At 38.8% G+C, this 20,673-nt stretch overlaps 1 protein-coding gene across 1 annotated transcript in view; it reads left to right on the top strand.

Moving 5' to 3' along the window:
• Positions 1-10,004, top strand: part of LOC138155272 (potassium-transporting ATPase alpha chain 2-like) — a 30,924-nt gene extending 20,920 nt beyond the window's left edge. The window contains exons 14-23 of the mRNA XM_069080425.1: positions 1,104-1,240; positions 2,668-2,818; positions 3,770-3,938; positions 4,050-4,204; positions 5,430-5,553; positions 5,731-5,876; positions 7,412-7,545; positions 8,601-8,702; positions 9,301-9,392; positions 9,527-10,004. Of these exons, the coding sequence (XP_068936526.1) occupies positions 1,104-1,240; positions 2,668-2,818; positions 3,770-3,938; positions 4,050-4,204; positions 5,430-5,553; positions 5,731-5,876; positions 7,412-7,545; positions 8,601-8,702; positions 9,301-9,392; positions 9,527-9,555 (1,239 nt within the window). The 3' untranslated portion in view covers positions 9,556-10,004. The remainder of the gene's footprint in view (positions 1-1,103; positions 1,241-2,667; positions 2,819-3,769; positions 3,939-4,049; positions 4,205-5,429; positions 5,554-5,730; positions 5,877-7,411; positions 7,546-8,600; positions 8,703-9,300; positions 9,393-9,526) is intronic.
• The last annotated feature ends 10,669 nt before the right edge of the window (positions 10,005-20,673 follow it).

Here is a 20,673-nt window from a genome sequence, read left to right as displayed (position 1 = left end):
GCTGTTTAGTCTAATACTTGAGTCTGGTGCGGGGATACAGCTAAAGGAGTGGCTAAATAAAACATTTGTATGGTTTGCAAAGTGCTTTATGTTTTTCTCATGAACCATGATAGGCAATGAACAGACAAAAAAAAAGTCTATTTTTAAAAATCAACGGTTGCTTTTGGCAGTATGGCAAAGGACTCTCTTCCTAAGCCTTCCATTGACAAGCTCCGTAATTTTGGGCAAATCACTTAACCTCCTTGAGCTTCTGTTTCTTCATATAAAAAAAGAAGATAGAATACTTTGCAAACTTTGAAGTGCTATATAAATATAAACTACTCTTATTGTTGTATAGAACTGATGGCCTTTTTTTTTTTAAAGCAATTGGGGTTAAGTAACTTGCTCAAGGTTACACGGCCAGTTATTATTTCTGGGTGTGGTGCTGAGTATCTGAGCCCGGATTTGATCCAGGTCATCCCGACACTGGAGCCGGTGCTCTTACTCGCTGAGCCACCTGGCCGCCCCTAAGCAATTGGGGTTAAGTAACTTGCTCAAGGTTACACGGCCAGGTGTTTCTGGGTGGGTGCTAAGTGTCTGAGCCCGGGATTCGATCTCCAGGTGTTCTCAACACTGGAGCCGGTGCTCTTACTCGCTGTGCTACCTGGCCGCCCCGAACCGATGGCCTTTTAAGCTATAATGAACTGTATAAAGATAAGGCTGTATCTTTAAAGATTTTTCTAACTCTTTTTATCTTTGTGATTCTTTAAAGTAGATTATGTAATTCTACTTTATATACTATTTTTTAAAAATCTGAGAGTGACCCACAAATCCTTGTTTTCCCAGAATGTCAGGTAAGAACTATACCAAAAATAAAGACTCTCTCCTTCAGAATCAAGAAACATTGGAAAGCAGATATATGGAAAATGTTCTGGTGCTAGACCTTTCCAGGGAGAGGAAAGATATACATCACAACCAAAGGTCCTCCAAAGATCAATTCTGTCATCAACACTGATTATACTCCACTAACTCTTCCCTCGGCCAAGAATAGTCATGCCCACTTGTCCCTCTGCTTTTTGCTAGGCCTGCTTCTCATTGATTATATCTGTTTCTCCTCATTTTAGGTTATCATGGTGACAGGTGATCATCCCATCACAGCCAAAGCTATTGCCAGAAGTGTGGGCATCATTTCAGCCAATAGTGAGACTGTGGAAGATATAGCAAAACGTCAAAATGTTCCCGTGGAGCAGGTTAACAAAAGGTAAGAGCAGCGGTAATGCAATTGTTACCCACCTCTTTGTTTCCAAAGAGCTGCAATATTAGGGGCTCAATACTCTTTTGCCCATAGCTTCTTAGGCTGCTGCTGCTTTCTTTAAATACACATATACATCCCCATACACATATGCATACACATATACATACGCATACAATTGCCTTTCCACTAAAGAATTCAAGGAAGCCACTAAAAATGGTATTCTCAAAATATATATAATATATATATGTGTGTGTTTGTGTATGAAAATGATTTAAAAAATTTTTGATTTGCAAATTCCATCCCTTCTTCCTTCCTTCTCCTTCCCCCTCCCTGAGATGGTAAGCAATCAGATATAGGTTATACATGTATAATCACATAAAACATTTCTGTAATAGTAATTTTTTACAAGAAGACAAATAAAAATAAAAGAAAAAAAAAGGAAAAATAGCATGCTTTAGTAAGTATTCAAACAATATCAGTTTTTTTCTCTAGAGGTGGATAGTATGCTTCATCAGGAGTTCTTTAGGATTTTCTTGGACCATTGTATTACTGAGAATAGCTAGTTTATTCATAGTTCTTCATCAGATAATATTGCTGTTACTGTGTATAAAGCTCTCCTGTTCTATTTCACTTCACTTTTCATCAGTTCATGTAAGCCTTTCCAGGTTTTTCTGAAATCATTGGGCTTGTCATTTCTTATAGCACAATAATATTCATAATATGTGAAAATAGTATTCACAACAATGTCCATTACTATCATGTATCATAGCTTGTTTAGCCATTCCCCAGTTGATGGGCATCCCTTGGATTTTCAGTTCTTAGCCATCACAAAAAGAGGTGCTACAAATTAAAAAAAAATGTTATTCTTGATCCAATTTTAGTTCCACATTGGAATTGAAAGTTAGAACTAGAACAGATATGACAGAAAGATCATCTATTCCCATGGGTTCTTAACCTAGGGTCCATGAATATTTCTAAAAAAAAATTATAGCTCTATCTAAAAATACTCGTTTTCATTTGTGATCTTATGCATTTTGTTTTATGCACGTAAAATCTTTATTCTGAGAAGAGATTCATCGCTTTTACCAGACTGCCAAAGAGGCTGATGACAAAACAAGGATAGAAAAGGGCAAAATAATAGCTCTCACCACCAGCTCTTTAGGCGTCCCCTCTGTAAGGGCAGGGGACTTGGTATTATTCATTCCAATTGCTCCCCTATTAGCCTCTGCTTCCCCATCTTGAATGGGGATGGCAAAGCCTCTTACTGAACTGGGCTTCTCTATTTTGCAACAGTGTTGGGAGCATTAGTGAAGAGTGAGAGAGGCCAGTCCCCTTCAGAATGTTGTTATCTACTGGGCTCCCTTGATCAAGGAGGATCCCTCTGCATTAAAGCTGTCCTTTTTCCTTACTGGGTTTTGCTTTGACCCTTCTAGGGAGGCAAAGGCAGCTGTGGTCAGTGGAATGGAGCTGAAGGAGATGAGCCCAGAGCAGCTGGATGAGCTCCTTACCCACCACACTGAAATTGTCTTTGCAAGGACATCTCCCCAGCAGAAGCTGATAATTGTGGAGGGCTGTCAGAGACAGGTGAGTCATTGCAGAGATAGAGCTTAGTACAGTGCCTGGCATACAGAAAGTGCTTAATAAATGTTTATTAACTGATTGACTGACAGGTACCCCGGTGAGTCTGAGTCTGATATCTTAAGACATTCACCTCTATAAATATGTATCGTGCCTCACAGAGTCCCTCACTGGCTATGTCCAGAAAATGTCTCTTCTGCCTTTTGACTTCATCACCTTTCTGCCAGGAGATGGGTAGCATGCTTCATCAACAATCCACTGTGAAACAATGGGTGATAATTCTGTTAATGACATCCTCCAATGTTGTTTGTTTTTACAATGTTATGATTATATACATTATTCTGGTTCTGCTTTCTTCACTCTGGGTCAGCTAATAAAAATATTTCCAGAATTCTTTGAAATGATCCCTTTCATTATTTCTTACAGTGCATTAATATATGTGTATGTGTGTCACACACACACACACACACACACAAACATTCCATTACCTTCATATACCATGACCCAGGCTTGAATGAGTTTTCATCTGTTACAGTTTGAAGATGGCAGCCCATCTATTTCTCATTCTCTAATTATGACTTCTGTTGAGTGAGTTAGTTTAGCTGGCCCTAACTGTGGAGATGACTAAGGAAAGAATGTGATCTTATGGTTCATGTTTTATCAGGAGACCTACAGATACTCATTTCTGTCCTCTGCTATTTTATCTTTCATCTCTATTCATTTAAAAAGTTCTTCCTTGGAGACTTAATACTCTTGTTCTTTACATCAGAAGGCAATATAATCCTTCCCCTTCTACCTCCCCCCTCCACCTGCCAAATGGACTCTTGCAGAACATGGAGTCTTCCTAACTTCCAGAACAGATGGAGGCTATTATTTTTATCAACACTCCATACTTGGCTACTCCTTCAAGTTTCTAGATTTAAAGTTAAAAGTTTGAATCCCTCTTTGTTCTTCTAGGATGCTGTTGTTGCAGTGACAGGGGATGGTGTTAATGATTCCCCAGCCCTGAAGAAGGCAGATATTGGGATTGCCATGGGAATTGCGGGTTCTGATGCAGCAAAGAATGCAGCAGATATGGTCTTACTAGATGACAACTTTGCCTCTATCGTGACAGGTATAGAGGAAGGTAAGTAAGGTCACTTCCATACAAAGGATATCTCAGATGCGCCTTTACAAAGGGTTGATTCAACCTTGTGTTTGGAGGGTTACTCTTCTGACATTAACATTCTCCTTACAGGTCGCCTAATCTTTGACAATCTGAAGAAAATCATTGCATTCACCCTGACCAAAAACATCGCGGAGCTTATCCCTTTCCTTATTTTCATTCTTGCTGGGGTCCCTCTGCCTATTGGTACCATTGCCATCTTGTTCATTGACTTGGGCACTGATATTGTAAGTAGATTTCTGAGAAACTAGGAAATCAAGTAAAGTATCAGGTGCCATAACCTTTTGGGACCATATTTTTTCCTTCTGGTTTTTTCTATTACCTGAAGAGACTTTATTAACTTGTCAAAAGATTGATAATAAAATAATTGATCTCCTAAATTAAGCTTTTCAAACCATTCCATTTATCTTACCCTCCAAAAATGTATACAGCCTGTTTCTCAGTTTCCTTATCCCTGAACTGGGGACAATGATCAAGGATCATAGGTAAAGCTACCACCTAAATAATCTGCCCAATGTTTAGGGGCCCCGACAGGTTTAAGAGGTCCAAGAAACATTATAGGATACAGCCTAACTAATCCAAGGTTCTATTAATTCAGTAAAGGATAGTTATAGTGTTCTCCAAGATCCTTTAACCCTAAAATTAAAATATTGCCTTTACATGTGGCAGCTTAACTAAATCTTCCCCACTCAAGGAGGGGTCACTTGAAAAAGGAAATATAATGGAGACTAGTGGATGCAGTAAATGAGTAGCAAGTGGGAAAGATGGAATTATTCACAGTTCCAGGAATCTTCAGGTCTAGTGACCAAATGCTGAGCATAGGCCAGTGTAATTTCCTTAATTGTCTCTGCATCAAGAATCAACCAAATTAATTCATAGGATCAAAGATCTAGAGCTGGGAGACTGGACATCATCCAGTACAACCTCTTCATTTTATAGATGAGGATAGTGGGGCCCAATGATTTGTGCAAGGGCACACCAAGCACTTAACAAGAAGCAGGGTTGGCAGCAACCTGGGTTCTCTAAATCCACCACAGACAATTCATAACTAAAGAATAGCTGAAGAATAACCAACATTGTTGAGGGTACTTTATTCATGTGACTTTGGAAAGCATGAATAAAGGTTAAGGGGAGAAAAGAAATCCAACAGAGACACAGGAAGGAAAATAACCCTTGCCAGCCCCTTGCCAACCTCCCTCCCTTTCTTCTCTACAGATAGTAACATACTGGGCTACTCACACATTTTGGCATGGTTAGAGCTCTGTTTCTTTTAAAATGAATAGCAAATAGCTCTTGTTGCTTGAAGACTTGAAAGTTTCTGGCCAGGCTGCTTCCAGAGAGTTAGGATTCACTTGTTCTCTCTCTTCTATTTGCTACCTAAATAATAACTGTGTTCTAGCTACCAGGCAGTAGTAAGTGACTGGGTTTCATCATCTTCTTTTCCCTTCATAGATTCCTTCCATTGCCTTAGCCTATGAGAAAGCTGAGAGTGATATCATGAGCCGGAAGCCACGTCACAAGAAGAAGGACAGACTGGTGAATCATCAGCTGGCTTTGTACTCCTACCTGCAAATTGGTATGCTGAGTTCTAACTCTCACCTCTTACTCTAGTACCAAAGGTCTTTCCTAAAGCTCTGTTTCCTAAAGCAATCAAAAGCTGCTTTTTATTTTTATTTTTTTTTGGATGGGTTGGGGAGAATTGGAAAGAGAATATCCTGAACTCATCTGTTCCTACATCTACTTTGTCCTGTAGGAATCTTGCAATCTGTGGGGGGCTTCTTTGCCTACTTCACTGTCTATGCAGTCCAGGGATTCAAACCTTACAGGCTCCTTTACTTAAGGCCATTATGGGAAAGTGATAGTCTCAATGACCTTGAAGACAGCTATGGACAAGAATGGGTAAGGGAGGCCAAACATTTCTCCCCATTTATTGTCTACTCTGTTGCCCATTTGACCTGATTTATGCTGAAATGCCATGCTCTAGATTGCCCTAGTAATACTACCTTATTTGAATCAGTGAGTGAATGAAAACAGTGATGAAAACTAGACAGTATACTGAGTTTGTGGGATACAAATATGACTACTGAAAAAACATTTATTATGATATACTAGGGTCTGCCTATACCCTTAAGGATATTACATTCTGATGGTAGGAGAGAACGGTCTGAGGAACTGATGATTTGTGGAGGAGATTTCATGGTAGAGAAAAGGGTGCAGTCATGGTAGCAAGTTTTGGAAATGAAAGGATTGAAACCTCCAAGGCACGGTCTCTGATGATGAAATATGTTTCTGTCTTCTCAGCTGAGAGGTGGTGAACAGTAGGAGGGGAATGCCAAATAACCAATTTACTGGTTTTCTCCATTTAACTTTTTTTTTTTTTTAAAGCAATTGGGGTTAAGTAACTTGCTCAAGGTTACACGGCCAGTTATTTTGTGTGGGTGCTGTCTGAGGCCGGAAGTGATTCCAGGTCTCCCGACTCAGGGGCCGGCACTCTTACTCACTGTGCCACCTGGCTGCCCCTGTTTTTATTTATTAAAAAGGAAGAAAATGAAGAGAACAGAATGAAAATATTCACATTACTCTGATATGTAAATGAAGAGTACATTGAATAGCACCAGATCTCAGTTAAATATAGTAGACAATGTTGATTGCTACCTTACTAGCTCTTTTTGGAGTTTGGGTGGCACAATAGTTAAAGGTCTGGGCTTCTTGGAGTCAGGAAGAATTGAATTAAGATCCTGTCTCAAACTTACTAGTTGGGTTAGGTTACCATGGGCAAGTCACTTAACTTCTTTGACCTTTGGTTTCTTCATCCATAAAATGGGAATAATAATAGTGCCTTCTTTACAGGGTTGTTGGAAGAACCCAATGATATAACATTTAAAATACTATATAAGTTTTAGTTATTAAATTGGATACATGTTTTTGTCTTTTATTAAAACAAAGTTTCCTAGCTATTTTTTTTAAAAACTTCAATAAGATGAGAGTCTTATGAAAAGAAGCTTTGTTTCTGAATGGAAACTGATTGCTCTTTGGATGTGCAATTCCTTTTGAGAAAGAGATGAGATCATCTGACTCAGCTTAGATTCCTAGAGTTATCTATAGTTCAGGGTGGTCAGAGGGTAGAACATGAGGGTAGAATTGTTCCTAATGGAGATGTAGCTGATTTTCAAGAATGGAAATGTCAATTTAAAATTTTATTGGAATAGCTGTGAACTTTATCAGGACATGTCCTTGCTTTTGGTAATAGTTTGCCAGAGTTGACACACATCAGCTTTGCAACAGATGCAAAAGGACAACTTGCCTGCAAGGTACAACATATGAGAATAAGTAAAATAAATTACATCCTTTTTTTCTTTCCTACTCAACTATTACCATTTCTGGAAAACTGGGTAATCTGTTTCCACACCTATCCCCTTCCTGATCATTTGCAGACAAAATATCAGCGGAAGAATTTGGAATGGACTGGATACACTGCTTACTTTGTTGCAGTCATGGTCCAGCAAATTGCAGATGTGATCATCAGAAAAACACGGATAAATTCAATTTTCCAGCAAGGTCTCTTCAGGTATCAGCTAGACTTGTCAGAGGCTTATCATGCAAAGAGGGCACAATTCTGTTGATTCATCAAAGGACTAATATTAGGATACCTACCATGGGAAAAGATTGTTCAACATGGCTCTGGGTCATATTAACCAGATGGCCTTCCATCATTCAGTAAATATGTATTAAGTTCCAAAAACATGCTGGCAGTGTGCTAAGCTTTGGACCAAAGAAAGACAAAAATATATTTTTGCTCTCAAGGGAGACAACATGGAAACAAATGTATACAAACAAAACATATAGAATAAACTGGAGATAAATGACAGAGGCAAGGTACTAGCATCAAGGGGAATTGGGCAAGGCTTCCCACAGAAGGTGGGGGAATTTTAGCTGGGACTTGAAGGAAGCCAGGACGTAGAGATGGGGAAAGAGAGCATTCTCTTTAGGGATATCCAGTGAAAATGCCCAGTGTTGGGAGATGGAGCATCTTGTATGAGGCTCAGCGAGGAGGCCAGTGTCAATGGATCACACAGTAGTATGTGGTAGGGTATAAGAATACTGAATATGTGTGGGGGAGGGGAAATTGGAAGGGGAGTTATGAAGGGCTTTGAATATTTATACATACACACACATGCATATGTACAAAATACTTATTTTATCCTGGATGTGATAGGGAGTTTTTGTGAGGGGAGGGAAGCTAAGGAGAACTCTTGGCAGAGAAGATTGGCTATTGGACCACTAAAATAATACAAGCATGGGATGGTGAGGACCTGCACCACAGTGGTGCTAATGTTAGAGGAGAGAAGGAAGTATATATAAGAGATTCATATATTATATATATATATATATATATATAATCTATGCTATTTATCTATATATATAAAATTCAAGGATGAAATCAACAAGCATGTCAGTTTATTGGATATGGTGGGGGAGGGAGACAAAGTGAGGAGATGACTTGAAGGTTGGGAGCCTAAGGAACTAGGAATTTGGTGGTGCAATTTCCTACAATAAGAGGGAAGCTAGGAAGAGGAATAACCAAGTGGATTCAAAATCTATTCATGTTTATATTTCATACAGAAATAAATACATCTGGGTTGGGATCGCATCTCAAATTATCATAGCGGCAATCCTCTCCTGTGGATTTGGAAGTATCCCAATCCTGAATTTCACCACACTTCGGTGAGTTATGTGCCCTGACATGGGAAGGGAAAGTACTGGCCGCCATTCTAAGGAGAGTTTGGTACCAGACTGGGGTAGGATGAGGATATCTAGATCAGAAATGAGGTTGTAGGGGCGACTAGGTGTTGCAGTGAATAGAATACTAGCTCTGGAGTCAGGAGGACCTGAGTTCAAATCTGTCCTCAGACACTTAACACTTACTAGCTGTGTGACTTTGGCCAAGTTATTTAACCCCAATTGTCCTGCCTTCCCCCCTCCAAAAAGCCAAAAAAATAAAAAAGAGGTAGTAAGGATTGGAGAGCAAAAGCCCCTTCTGAAAAATGGGTAGGCCCAGTCAAGACGTTGAGAGAAATGAAAATGAATTAAAAAAACACTTTATATCCTCATCTTTGAGTACTCCTTGCTTTATATTTTGCCTTCAAAGAAAAGAGCTGGTTTGGCCAGTTTAGAAAAGCCTTCCCTGCTTTGCATCCACCTGAAATTGTGGTAGTTGCCAAGAAAGCAGTGAAGTTAATAATCCCACCCCATGTGCCTGAGAAGCTGATTCTTATCTTCTAGTACACTTTGACTCTTGCATTTGGCTTCACTTCATTTCCAGGGTTCAGTATTGGTTTGTGGGAGTACCATATGCCCTTGTCATCTGGCTATATGATGAGTTACGAAAACTCTTGGTCAGGCGTTATCCAGGAAGTAAGTAATGTCAAAGAAAGGGGATTTGGGTCCAGGTTTGGAAGACCCTGCTAGGGTTTATTGAGCATTTGCCTTTTTACATCTCCTATAGGTTCCATAGGTCTTATTGTTGACTCTCTTTCTCCCCCTTACAGGTTGGTGGGATAAGACCATGTATTACTGAAATTGCTTTAGGTTCCTAAGACTCTTCTCACATTCTTCCCGGTGATGTTCAGTGCTTTCCAGTTACCTTTGCTGGGAAGTCTGCTGTGCAATATGGCCATCATCAAAATCCATACACGAGAAGAAATTTGTGTGAAAGATTCTCAGTCAATGTACTTTTAAAAAAATGATATTTGACTTTTTGTATGGGCTGTTTTTCTTCTGCTCCCTGCCCTCTGTCCCTCTTGTTTGTTTACAATGCATAAACTCTGAAGGAAGTGGAGAAGAAAAAGAAGCTGGTGAATCTGTACATAACTTTCCACAATGTCTAATGCAATTGTAAAACCTGCTCTTGCATTGGGTTTGAAACTCTTATGAACACAACTGGGACACAATTGTGTGTAACACAAGTCCTAATGGATTGTCCTAGAGAGGTCACATTTTAAAGTAAAAAGTATTTTATAAAATAAAGTTGTGACAGTGTTGTTCTTAGACTCCCTGAGAAGGTTCTCTATTTCAACTAGGAAGGTATTTGAAATTAATTAAATTTCTTTGTGCCCTAGGAACAATGAAAGGAAAAAGATATCAACAAGTTGTGTTTTGGTGATTCATCATTTCATTCTCTCAGTCCTCCCCCTTCCCCCAAACCACTAGTTATACAGTATGTGAGGGGAGTGGGGTTGCAGATCCAGAAAAACTGGATAGGCTGACTTACCTTTACTCAAAATAGAAAAAACACAAAGCAATTTATGATTGTGTTAGAGTACAATAAGAAAAGTCCAACTTCTAAATTGGACTGGAAACTTTTCTAAGAATGGATTTTATAGGAATATAAATTATATTATATATAGGAATATAAATTAAATTATATATAGGAATATAAATATATATTTATAGGAATGATGAACGTAGACCAGGGAAAGCATTTCCCACCACCCATTCCATGATTTCTAGTCACTGAATAATGAGTCTAACCCAAATACAATATGATCTAATAAGGGAATTTGCCAGAGGATAGCATGGTATAGTGCAATCCCAAGGCTTCTGTAGATGCAGGATAACACAGATATGCTTAGACTTTATATGCCAGTATAAGCATTGACCCTATAGCTCGTTCAACTGAATAAAAAGGAGAATTGACAATGGTGGAAGTGATCTAGTCTTGCAAATGCCAGTGGGTTTGTATTATAAAGAGCCCTGATTCATAAATAAATGACTAAAATACAGTAAGTTCAAGTCTTATAGTTTTACAGTAGGTTTAAGTTTGGTCCACCTACTGAATTCTAAATTAGGAGTTGATAGTACAGTTAAAAGATAGTGTATAGATTATATATGGCTTGTACAACTTTAATTTCCACACAGGGTCTTATATGTAATAAGTGGGACTGAATGCCAAAAGAGGATGTCACAAAACTACATTGATTGGGTCCACTGCAAATTTATGTTGTCTAATCTCAACTGGGCTTTCACTACTATACAGAGATCCGACTCCTCCCTGATTGGCAGTCATGTCCCCAAAGCTTTCAAACCTCTTTCCTTCTCGGGCAATGAATATCACTCTGTCCCTGATAGCAGATCACCTGACCTGATATTTTACTGATAAAATTAAGGCTATCCATCTTGAGTTTCCTCTTGCCCCCAATGCTATACTTCTCATCTCCTCAACATCATCTCCAAATCTCTCCTCCTTTGCTCCAAGGAAGTAGTCCTCCTTGAACAGGATCACCCCTCTACCAGTGCCTTTGTTCCTCCTTCTTTCTCCTCCAGGAAACTGACCCTTTGATTTCCCCTCTTCTAACATTTTTTTTTATCCACTGGTTTCTTCCCACCTGCCTTAAAAAATGTGTCCATTTTATCCCCTCAAAATATTGTTTGTATCCCCTTTAGACATCTAGACTCTTAGAAAACTCACTTTTCAGCCTATTACAACTGGCTTCTACATCCACAATTCAACTGAGACTGCTCTCACCAAGATCACCAATGATCTCTATTGTCAAATCCATTGGCCTTTTCTCAGTTCTTGTCCTTCTTGACCTCTCTGCAATTTTTGATACTGTTGACTACACTCACTTTCTAGTTACTCTTCTTCCCTGGGTTTTCCTAGCACTGGTTTTTCTGCCTCATTGACCAGTCTTTTGTATGCTTTACTGGATGATCATCTATGATCTGCCTCGTTTGTGCAGGGTCCACTAGGACTCTGTCCTGGATCCTCTTTCCACTTTAGGATTTCATTGGGCATCTAAGCTCTTTATAAGAGTCAATTATGATTTCTACACTATATCTAGCTTTCCTCTTTTTCCTGAACTCCAGTCCTGTATCATTACCAAGTGCCTACTGGACATCTCTACTTCAATGTTCCATAGGTTTTTATAACTCTATCCTGTCTAAAACTGAGCTAATTACCTTCCCCCCCCCCCAAAAAAAAATTCCTTTCCTTTTTCTAACTTCCTTATTTCTGTTGAGTATACCATGATTCTTAACTCACTCTGGGTGACAAACTCAGAATCATCTTGAAATTCCCTCTCCCATATCCCCCATATCCGATCAATTGCCATTTCTTTGCCGATTCTGCTTCTACAATCTCTCTCCCATCTATCCCTATCTCTTGTCACATAGCTGCTACTCATTTCAGTTCCTCATCAAGTCTTTCCTAGACCACCATACTAGACTTTAATGCCTTTTTCTTCCTCAAATTTCTCCACTTTCCTACCTAGCCTCCACTTAGATGCTTAACTAATATTCTTAAGATTTAGGTTTGACCATTATCAGTTCCTTTACAAGTACAAGAAGAAACAAAAACTCTACCCTTGAAAGGCTTTCATTCTGATAGGGAAGACAACACATACTGAAAAGCAGGCTTGGGAGCAGGGAGATTATATCTGCCCAGAGAGAGGTAGAAAAAGTTTGGAGCCTAGAGAGGAATGAAGATGTTGGCTGTCTTGGGGACTTGCTTAAAATGGAGGTTCTCAGAAGAACCAACCAGTTAGAGGAAGGAGTCACAGGGATGGAGTGTACATTAAGTATGTATGTGAAGTCAGGGGGAGAGCGAATTAACATGAGGCTATTGTGTCATCTTGGAGAAAATCAGGAGAGTCAGGAATATGTCCGGGAGAGGAATAAACCTTCAATGCTTCCCTATTGCCTCAAGGATGAAATACAAACACCTTTCAATGTTTAAAGCCTTCAAAGTCTGGATTTGACCTATATATTTGAACTTCTTTCTCATTATTCTCTCATGCACTTTTCAATCCAGCCCAATCAGCCTCTCTTACTACCTATATGTCTTTTCACCGACTTTACCCTATTCATTGCTTTCTCTCATCTCTGCCTTTTAGAATTGCTAGCTCTGGCCAACTAGGTGGCACAGTGGTGACTAGAGTGCCGGCCCTGGAGTCAGGAGGACCTGAGTTCAGATCCAGCCTCAGACACTTGACACACACACAAAAAACATAGCTGTGTGACCTTGGGCAAGTTACTTAACCCCAATTTCCCTCCAAAAAGCAAAACAACAACAACAAAAAAAGAATTCCTGGCTCTGTAGAAGTCTGAGCACCAATACCACTTCCTACTTTGGACCTTTCCTTATACCCATAAATGTTAGCTTTTTGACCCTGAAATTATTTGTTTTTATTTCTTACCTGTGTACATGTTATTTCACCCAGGTAGAGTATAAGCTCCTTGAGAGTAGAGAAATTTTTGTCTTTGTATTCCTAGCCTCTAGTACAGTGCCTTGAATATAGAAAGTGCATAATAAGTTCTTGATGAACCCTGTTAAATATCCACTTGCAAATAAAATGGACTAAAGGTTATCTGGAGTGTACCTCATTAACCAAGCAACCAAAACTTGATCTAAAGAGAAACATTCTAGTATGAATAAAGCAAAGAATATCTAGATCCATTTTCTGTGGCTGAAAAAAATTAGGTATCAAATGAACCTCTAATTAACACATAGTGGGATAACAACTAGGTTTTTTAAAAAAGATGACCAATTTGGGCATCAGTGATGCCAGACATGCTGACTCTCCTGAACCAAGCCTTTCTGGAATAAGGTTCTGCATATGAGAAGCTCCATGTTTCTACAACCCTGTAAGATTTTAGAAGACCCTATGATGTGTGTGTATGTGTTTTCAATTGGATAAATACATCACATGAAGTAATTTTCCTTATAGGGAGATTCCCTTAGCAATGATTTGCACATGCACACAAAGTCAAGATAAAGAGACAGCACCCAGATACTGATTTGATTTCCTATATTTTAAAAATGACATGGGGAGGAATGTAAATCCAAAACTCTGGAAAGGGGTGGGGTGGAGAAACATTCTTGAGAGAAGATAGAGTTGGTGAAAATCTCAGCAAAAAGAGAAGGCAAAGAAAGGGTTCTGAGCAAGGTTCAACAAAGGCCAGGTAAATTCTCAAGAAGCTGGATAAGCAGACTTTTAAAATATGTATTATGTTAAAAATGGCTACAGCAGTTGGGGCAGGAACATTTGCCTCACAATATTTACAAACCTGAAAGCAATATTCATCTTTGACAATTCTTTTTTTTTTTTAAGCAATCAGGGTTAAGTAACTTGCTCAAGGTTACACGGCCAGTTATTTCTGGGTGTGGTGCTGAGTATCTGAGCCCGGGATTCGATCTCCAGGTCTTCTCAACACTGGAGCCAGTGTTCTTACTCGCTGTGCTACCTGGCCACCCCATCTTTGACAATTCTGCCATTGGTCTGCTCATTGGTATCCTGAACTCTGATCCAGTAAGATGTGGGGGTTGGATGAGATAACTTCTAATGTCTCTTTCAACTCTCAAGTGTATGTAGCTATGTATTGAGACTCAACTTTGGACTCTTTCAAACCTAGATATGAAGAGTTTTTCATTTCAAATGAGTCATACAAATGCCTCATCAAATGGGATGATTTAATCAGAGTTCAAGGGGGGGGGGGGTTCCTAGAGCCTATATCTCAAAGATTCAAGGAGAGCTCAAGGGGTTTCCCAGAGCCTGCACCTCATCAGTTTGCCATTTCCTTCTCCAACTCCTTTTACAGATGAGGAAACTAAGGCAAACAAACTTAAGTGACTTACCCAGGGTCATACAGCTCATGTTTAAAGTTCATAAAGAACAAAAGTGATATTATTAGGCAGCCCTTGCAATCATGATAACCTGTTTTCAGGACCCCCAAGACTGGTTTTATGATCCAGTGCAAGTTACTTTCTCATGACCCCCACTTCTCCCTGATGAGGTACAGGCTCTGGAAACCCCCTTGAACTCTGATTGAATATTCCCATTTGATGAGGCATTTGCCTGACATAGGCCTTTCACTGTGGCTCTGCCCAAACCTTAGCCCTCCTTTGTCCTGCAATTTCCCACCCTTGATCCTCCCAAAATATCTATACCCAAATCTGTTTCACCCTTGAACTTGCCTAGCCCACCATTGTCCCTTGTCTCCAGGTAGCCTCCAGCAACTTCCCACCCTCAATCACTCATTACTGGAGTCTGACCTCATTGACTCCTCCTTGAAGACCTTCCCCAAACTCATTACTGGAGTCTGACATCATTCACTCCTACTGAAGACCCTCCCCAAACTCACTACTGGAGTCTGACATCATTCACTCCTACTGAAGATGCTCCCCAAACTCATTACTGGAGTCTGACCTCATCTGACTCCTTCTGAAGACCCTCCCCAAACTCTTCCTCTAGACTACCCCTAGATTCCTCCCACAACCTTTCTGTATATAAGACCCCATCTTGCCTCCATGTGGTATGAGAGCATCATAGAATATTCTAGCACACACTTGCTCTGTGTCAGATGATTCTGGCCCACTTGCCCAATGCAAGCACCACAGATACTGAGGCTCCTTAAGAGTCTACCTAATATGGTGAACTTTTAATAAACTTTGCCTTTCTTTGGCTGAGAGAAGGCTTGAGTCAAATTCATTGGGCAGGGCCTGATGTGTTGGTATTTTGGGGTCTCAAGCACCCCTAACCCTATACCTCATCATTTTATGATGAACCTCTTCACCCTTAAATCCTGGCAATTTCCTAAGAATATAGATACTACAACATCTGTCAGTCTGTGTGTTGAGGGATTTTCCTCACCTAAAGCTTTTTAATGAAACAACAGATCTAGACTTCTGCCTTTAACATAGCCACCTAAACCCCTTGATGCATTTCTTTGACTCTAAAAACATACAACTAAGAAGAGGGTTGCCCAAAGACTGAGGACTTTATGGAGAATAAAATCAGTTAATATGAAGACAGACTAGAGGTCATGATAGATTACAAGTTCAATGTGCATTAACTCTCCCCAAAACAGTTATTGTGATCCTATCCTTATTTAAGCAAGGCAAAGAATGCAGGAGATAGTATTCCTGTTCTTTCCTACCTTGGTCAGACCACATGCAAGGCGATGTTAGAAACTGCTAAGAGGCAACTTTAATATAAGTAAAAAATGTCCTGACAGCTGGATACATTCAAAAGTAATATGGGTTACCCAAGATGTAGGTTGCAACTCAATCAAGGCCTTCTTGAAGACCACTTGTTGGGGATATTGTAAAGAAGATTCCTTTACAGTTGAACTGGATGAAGTCACCTGCAATTCTCAGATTCTGTGAAGTTCTAATGCATGGCAAAGGTCCCCGAAAATCTAGCCAGGACAGCAATAGGCTCTGGTTCATAACTCAGGAGCCAGATCAGTAGTATTGCAGCCAATGACAAATGTCCAAAGACAGCTCTTGTTTTCAATTTCTTTTATCCCATTCTAGAGCTTTGGGTGTTTCAGAGAGACCAGTACCAAGATAGTATGATATAAAAGTAGGCTTGGCTGTTACACTTACTGCTAGCTACAGTCAGCCACTCATTACAGAGTGAGAAAGAAAGAAAGGCAGAAAAAAAAGCAGTTCCCAATTAGCTCTCAAGGAGGTGCCAAAAAGACAGTCAGCATTGCATGAATTTTCTTATCAATTTGACTAATTAATGCCAATAAGTCAGAATGAATTAGAAAGACAGAGACAGTTTTTTGCTACAATTTATTATACTCAGAAGTGTGGCACACCCCAACAGCAGTTGATGGAAATGTGTCAATCACAATTTGGCTAATAGTATTTCAAAATTACATTAAATTACAAAGAGGAAAAAAAATGTTCATTATAATATTGCTGGTAGTACAAAGAAAAAAAGTGTACTTTTTTTTTAGGTGTGTCTGTTAAGGAGAATGTATATTATTAGTTATAGGAGATAGAGAAAGGATGTGTCCTTGTTGATAAAGCTAATTGTATTAAATCAAAGGGAAACTATCCCTCAGGCTAGATACAAGAAGGGAGCATTATAAAGACTGTTGAAATCCTCCATTTTTAGCAATTAATTATTTTTTGTACAAATTAGGGGAGCAAAGAAGATACTGAAGATACTGCAGCTAGTCCCACAACTTATACAGAGCAAAATCAGGAATAGAAAAAAAAAAGAATTAGTTATAGTCTCTGAAAAATTTACTTTCAGAAGTAGTGTAAGTTTGCACCTATGATGTGAAAGGTTTGAAGCATCCTGGATAAGAAAATGACAAAATTGACAACAAGTGAAAAAGGAGTGTTTTCTGAAATTTCTTGAAATCTCCAAACGACAGCAATTGCCAGTGCTGCCAATTAAATTTCATTTGAATCATAATTAAGAATAACACCAGGGGCAGCTAGGTGGCACAGTGAGCAAAGCCCCATGGGCCCCAGAGTTAGGAAGACCTGAGTTCGATTCCAGCCTCAGACACCTAACACCCACACCCACACAAAAACTAGCTGTGTAACCTTGGGCAAGTTACTTAACCCCAATTGCCCTCCAAAAAACTGAAATTTAATTGGCAGCACTCAAAAGAATAACACCAGTGTTATATACTGAAACAATTCAATATTCTCAATTCTTAAACTGAAGCAGTGTTCTTTCCTGTTAGGTATTGCAATTCATTAAAAAGAGCCCAGGACTGGGAATCAGGAAACCCAGGTTCTGATACAAACTTTGCTTTGCTACCAATGCAACCAAGATTAGGAGGGAAGTAGAAAACTGGAAAAGAATCTTTACAACTAGTGTCTCTAATAAAGGCCTTATTTCTAAAATATATAGAGAACTGAGTCAAATTTACAAGAATTCAAGTCATTCCCCCAATTGATAAATGGTTAAAGGATATGAACAGGCTGTTTTAAAAGAAAAAAACTAAAGCTATCTCTAGTCATATGAAAAAATGCTCTAAATCACTATAGAATAGAGAGATGCAAGTCAAAACAACTCACATCACACCTATCAGATTGGTTAACAAGACAAAATGGAAAAATGATAAATGTTGGTGAGGATGTGGGAAAGTTGGAACATTGATTCATTGTCAGTGGAGCTGTGAGCCAATCCAATCATTCTGGAGAGGGATTTGGAACTGTGCCCAAAGGGCTATAAAAATGTACATACCCTTTGTCCCAGCAGAATACCACTTCTAGGCCTGCACCCCAAAGAGATCATAAAAATGAGAAAAGGACCTACTTGTATAAAAATATTTATATCAGGTCTTTTTGTGGTAGCCAAGAACTGGAAATTGAGGGTATGCCCATCAATTGGACAATGGCTGAACAAGTTGTGGTATATGAATGTAATGGAATATTATTGTGCTATAAGAAATGATGAGCAGGCCAACTTCAGAAAATCCTGGAAAGAGTTATATGAACTGATACTGAGTGAAACGAGCAGAACCAGGAGAACAGTGTTCACAGAAATAGCCACAGTGTGAGACGACCGATTTTAGCAATGCAAGGATCTAAAACAATCCCAAAGGACTCATGATAGTAAATATAACAAAGTGATGAGCCTGAACCCAGTAGAACCCAGAGACCAAAGGAAATTTCTCTTTTCTATGTAGCAAGACAAAAATGCTGAGCAGAGGCAATTGAAGTTTATAATGGTGAGTGATCCTGAAAAGTTAAAAAAAAAAAAAGAATGTCAAGAAGTAGGTCATGCTTAACTGGAACTCTGAGATCCTGGATATAGGAAGAGACATTTCAGAACAAGAGACAGACATCATCAACCCTCTGGACAATATTCATTGGAATACTTGACAGTGTCCCTTCAAGCAACTGATGCACTTCAGACCATTTTCAAGGAGTTGAGTGAAGATACACATTTGTGATAAAACAAATGCAAGGTGTCTCTTATCTAGAACAGAATATATCACAGGGTTGTTTCAAGGGGATCATTATAAAAGTTTGCTTGGAAAGTGTTTTGCTATTCTACAGTCTTATATCCCTATACACTTTCATACTGGCATCTAGTGTCTCTTTTACTATCATGGAGAAAGCCTAGACTGAATGTTACCTTTGTCGGATAGCAGCTTTATAAAGACTTTTACTATCTGTTCAAATATGACAGTGCAAGGTCTTGGTACTTCATTATGTGAGAAAGCAGACTTCAGATTTGCTCATGACCTCTTTCAGGTTACTTTGGGTGCTGTACAAAAGAACTGTCACAAGATTAGAACTTACCAAAGCCCCCCACATCTTATTTATATTTTAGTTCTTCCAAAGTTGAAAATATCAAGTCCTACTTCGTTTGTTTGTTTGTTTGTTTTTGGAGCAGTCAGGGTTAAGTGTCACACACTGTTAAGTTGCCCCGGGTCACACAGCTTAGTAAGTCTCTGAGGCAGGCTTTGAATTTAGGACCTCCTGGCTTCAGGGTCAGATCTCTATCCACTGTGCCACTTAGTTGCCCCCAAGTTCTACTTCTAAAGAGAAAAAAACAAAACAAAAAGCCTCTCTTTTTCCCCTCTCTCTCTTCCCCACCCTTCCATTAAAGTTGTATAGGACACAGAATGATCTGTTTTTGGATGGGTGAGTAGAAAGGACTAGGAGGGGAAATGACAGGCAAAACTCCCTCCCAAATCCTTAAAAACAAATAAACAAAAGGGCTACAGAAACTGTGATAAATATGGGACAATGCAAGACAAGTAAAAATGCAGAATAATAGGGAAAAAATTCCATAAATGGAAATTGCTGGTCCTTTTGCTTCTGGTGCTATGGATTCCTTTGAAAATTACAAATTTTGATTTCAGTTTTTCGTGATAGAAGATGTTAACTTCTGTTAGAATACTCAGTCTCTGGAGCGGCTAGGTGCTCAGTGAGTAAAGCTCCGGCCCCCTGAGTCAGGAGGACCTGAGTTCAGTTTTGGCCTCAGATACTTAACACCCACACAAAAAAACTAGCGTGTAACTTTGAGCAAGTTATTTAACCCCAATTGCCCTCCAAAAAGGCAAAAAAACAAACAAACCCAAAAACAAAAACAAAGAATAGTCAGTCTCTGAATAAGTATTTATTAAGCAACTACTATGTTCCAGGTACTGTGCTAAAGGTTAAGTGTACAAAGGCAAATGACATCCCCTGCTTTCATGGAGTTCAGAGTCTACTGAGGGGGATAGCATAAAAAAAAACTACGTATAAATATGATATATAAAGGATAAATTGGGAATAATCAACAGAGAGAAGTCACTAAGGAGAATTGGGAAAGGCTTATTATAGAAGGTAGGATTTTTAGCTGGGACTTAAAAAAGGCAAGGAAGCCAGGAGGCAGAGATGATGAGGGAGAACATTCCAGGCATGCGGGTCAGCCAGTAAAAATGCAGAGAATACTTTATTACAATAATTTTTAAAATATATTTTTAATATTTCCCAAGTACATGTCAAAATTTTTTAACATTCTTTAAAAAAATTTTAAGCTCCAAATTCAAATTTGAAATTTGAATTCCAAAATTCAGATTAAAGCTTACTTTCTGATCCTCTCTGGTCCTTGAAAAAGGTAAATAATTTTATCTCAATTATAATATATTTTAATATAAATATTATGATATATTATCTGTAATATATAATATATCATTGTATATAGACATATTTTCATATTAGCCATATTGTAAAAGGAAACAAAAACAAAAACAAAAAGCCAAAACCCAAGAGTTTAAAAAGTATGCTTCAATCTGCATTCAGGAGTCATCAGTTTTTTCTCTGGAAATTGGATAGTATTTTTTATTATGCTTCTTTTGGAATTGTCTTGAGTCATTGTCTTGATCAAAGTAGGTTCAGTTAATCATCCTTATTCATATATATATATATATATATATATATATATTCATC

Source organism: Petaurus breviceps, unplaced genomic scaffold (assembly GCF_028583685.1).
Source record: "Petaurus breviceps papuanus isolate PSGF00001 unplaced genomic scaffold, PetGlider_PUasm1.0 91133, whole genome shotgun sequence".
Lineage (NCBI taxonomy): Eukaryota > Metazoa > Chordata > Mammalia > Diprotodontia > Petauridae > Petaurus > Petaurus breviceps.
Note: the sequence above shows the minus strand (reverse complement) of the source record. Positions and strands in the feature narration are given on the sequence as shown.